General features: G+C 62.0%; 1 protein-coding gene across 1 annotated transcript; it reads right to left on the bottom strand.

Annotated features, from left to right (window-relative positions):
* Positions 1 to 231: 231 nt before the first annotated feature.
* On the bottom strand, positions 232 to 1,868 carry MNEG_3732 (n6-adenosine-methyltransferase ime4; the record flags this gene model as incomplete). The annotated part of the gene is made up of 5 exons (XM_014047787.1): positions 232 to 256; positions 516 to 618; positions 966 to 1,072; positions 1,448 to 1,542; positions 1,863 to 1,868. The coding sequence occupies 5 exons, from the start codon at positions 1,866 to 1,868 to the stop codon at positions 232 to 234; spliced, it is 336 nt and encodes a 111-aa protein (XP_013903241.1).
* Between the last annotated feature and the right edge of the window lie 495 nt (positions 1,869 to 2,363).

The following is a 2,363-nucleotide window of genomic DNA, read 5'->3' as shown; positions in this document are numbered from 1 at the left end:
CACACACACACACACACACACACACACACACACACACACGTATATACGCACACAAACACAAACACACACACGCGTGCGCGCACGCACGCACGTATGCACGCACGCACGCACTTGTTGAATTGGTTTTCATCCAGCGTGCCCTTGACGCCCACGAGGCAATGCTCCTTGGAGTGGTTGAGCAGGTACCCCGTGCGGCCGCCACTGCGTCGCGGTCAGTAAGGGTGATGCATGTCACCCCAGGAATGCAGGCGGCCGCCTGAGGGGACGGGAGGCATGTCGCACATGCCGGGGGAGCCGCGGCCGGCTCGTGTATGGGGCGATGCGCGCTCGCATCGCCTGTGGGGTGCGGAAAGGTCCCTCTCTCCACCTCGCCCTTCGAGGCAACCCAGATGGCCGGGCCCGCCGGCCGACACAGCAGGGCGGGCAGGAGCGAGGGCGCGCACGCCGCCGCACTCGCTTCGCTCTCATCCACCATGAATTCCCGCGAACGTGGGCTCTGCTGCGACCCGCCTCACCGGCTGAGCTGGCAGAGCTGGTTGGTCTTTATCCAGATCAGCTCGTCCACCCGCAGGTACCCCCACCGCTCTAGCAGCTCCCGGCCTAGCTCCAAGACGCGCGCTGCAGGGTTGGGTGGTGGGCGGGTGAGTAGGCGAGAGTGTGTGTGTGTTTGGGGGTGGGGTGGGGCGGGGTTGAGCACGTGTGCGTGCATGCGGGCGTGTATGTGTGTGTGTGTGCGTGCGCGTGCGTGCGTGTGCGTGCGTGTGTGTGTGTGTATATGGTTGTGTGTCGGTTGGGCAGGGGAGGAGGAAGTGTGAGCAGTGGGCACCCAATCGTGGTGGGAAGGAGTGAGCAACGCGAACGGAAGGGCAGGACGCCCAATTGTCCTGTTATCTTGATGCATTGAGCCAAGAGTTGGCACGATCAGCCGTCCATCAAAATGAACAGCGCAGCCGCCAATGACGCACCCGTGACCCAAAGGAAAATGACGCCGTTGTCCATGAGCGCCCCAAGGTTCATGGTCCTCATCTCATTGTCGCTCATCAGGCCATATGGCAGCTCCTGGTTGATCTCCCTGGGGGTTGGGTGATGGAGGGCGAGACGTGTTTTTGACGTGATGCTATCAGATAGATGCTGCGGGGGGTGACTGTTTGCTGAGGTATTCTCCGTTTTGTGTGTGTGTGGGGGGGGGGGAAGCTTCGCCGAGCGTGAGCGAGCCAGCAATCTCCAGTTCTCTACCAAATTTCCCACCCAGATCAACTCCCACAGCCAACCCGTCCTCCAACAGCCCAGCCACGAGGGACAACAAGACATCCGATCCGCACAAACATGGACAAAGCCGCCCGGCAGAGTCCCAAGGTCGGATGCCCCAGCTGCGCCCTTGTACCCCGTCCCTGCGCGCTGAATTCCGACAAAGCACGCAACCAGTGGTGCATCACCCACTGCTCACCATGGGGGGTCGGCCATGATGACCTGGAACTTGCCCAGGGTGGTCAGGTCAAAGTGGCGCACATCAGCGGTGACCCACTGGGGCCGGTCCAAAGACTGCGCAAGGTTTGACCGACAGTACAGGGGGTAAATGCATTGCTATATGTCAGCGACTGGAAAAGCGATTAGGAAGGCATTGATGCATGGAGGTCGGGGCGTGCAGGATGAGGTTTGGATCATAGGGAAGGTCTGCCATGCAGTGCAGCGGGTCACTGCTCAGCCCCAGCGCCCGCTTCCGTGCATGGCCGCGCGGCTGGTCCGACCAGCCGCAAATGCTGAGTCGGCAGCCACAATCGCCCAACGTGCGCGCCATGCGCGAAACATCAGCATCGGCGCTGCCTTCATGAGACAGGCCCTGCTGTGCCCTCTTGGTTCACCTGCATGTACAAGGGTACGCTGGGCCCTGCAGCGCCGCCGGCCCCTGCCGGGCCGCCGCTCGCCGCCTCTGCCTCCGCCTCCCAGTCGATTTCGTAGTGCAGGCGGGGGCAGCGGTACCTGTGAGTGAGAGTGTAGGTGCGGTCATGGGTGCACGTGTGCATGCGCATGGGAGCGCTAGCCGGTCAGTGTATCAGTGTGCAAACGTGCCGGTATGAAAAGGCGAACGGGGCAATGCGATTGAGACATTGGCAGAAGGACACTTTCAAGCGGTGGCGATGCCCCAGCTCCACTGCACCACTTGCAAAAGCTCCAACGTGAGTGCAGGGGAACAAGAACGGGTCGAGCAGTGCCGGAAATGCAATTGCCAGCAACAAGGGGTGGGCCGGCCGCAAGAATCGCCCACGTGTGGCAGTTGTGCAGCCAGGTGCAGTTGCCTAGTTCTGGCTTGGTCCACGGCCTCATGATGACCCTGGGGGCGAAACCGGAGGGGGGGTGAGGGG

Source organism: Monoraphidium neglectum (assembly GCF_000611645.1).
Source record: "Monoraphidium neglectum strain SAG 48.87 unplaced genomic scaffold scaffold00484, whole genome shotgun sequence".
Lineage (NCBI taxonomy): Eukaryota > Viridiplantae > Chlorophyta > Chlorophyceae > Sphaeropleales > Selenastraceae > Monoraphidium > Monoraphidium neglectum.
The sequence above is the reverse complement of the archived record's forward strand: the minus strand, read 5'-3'. Positions and strand labels throughout refer to the sequence as shown.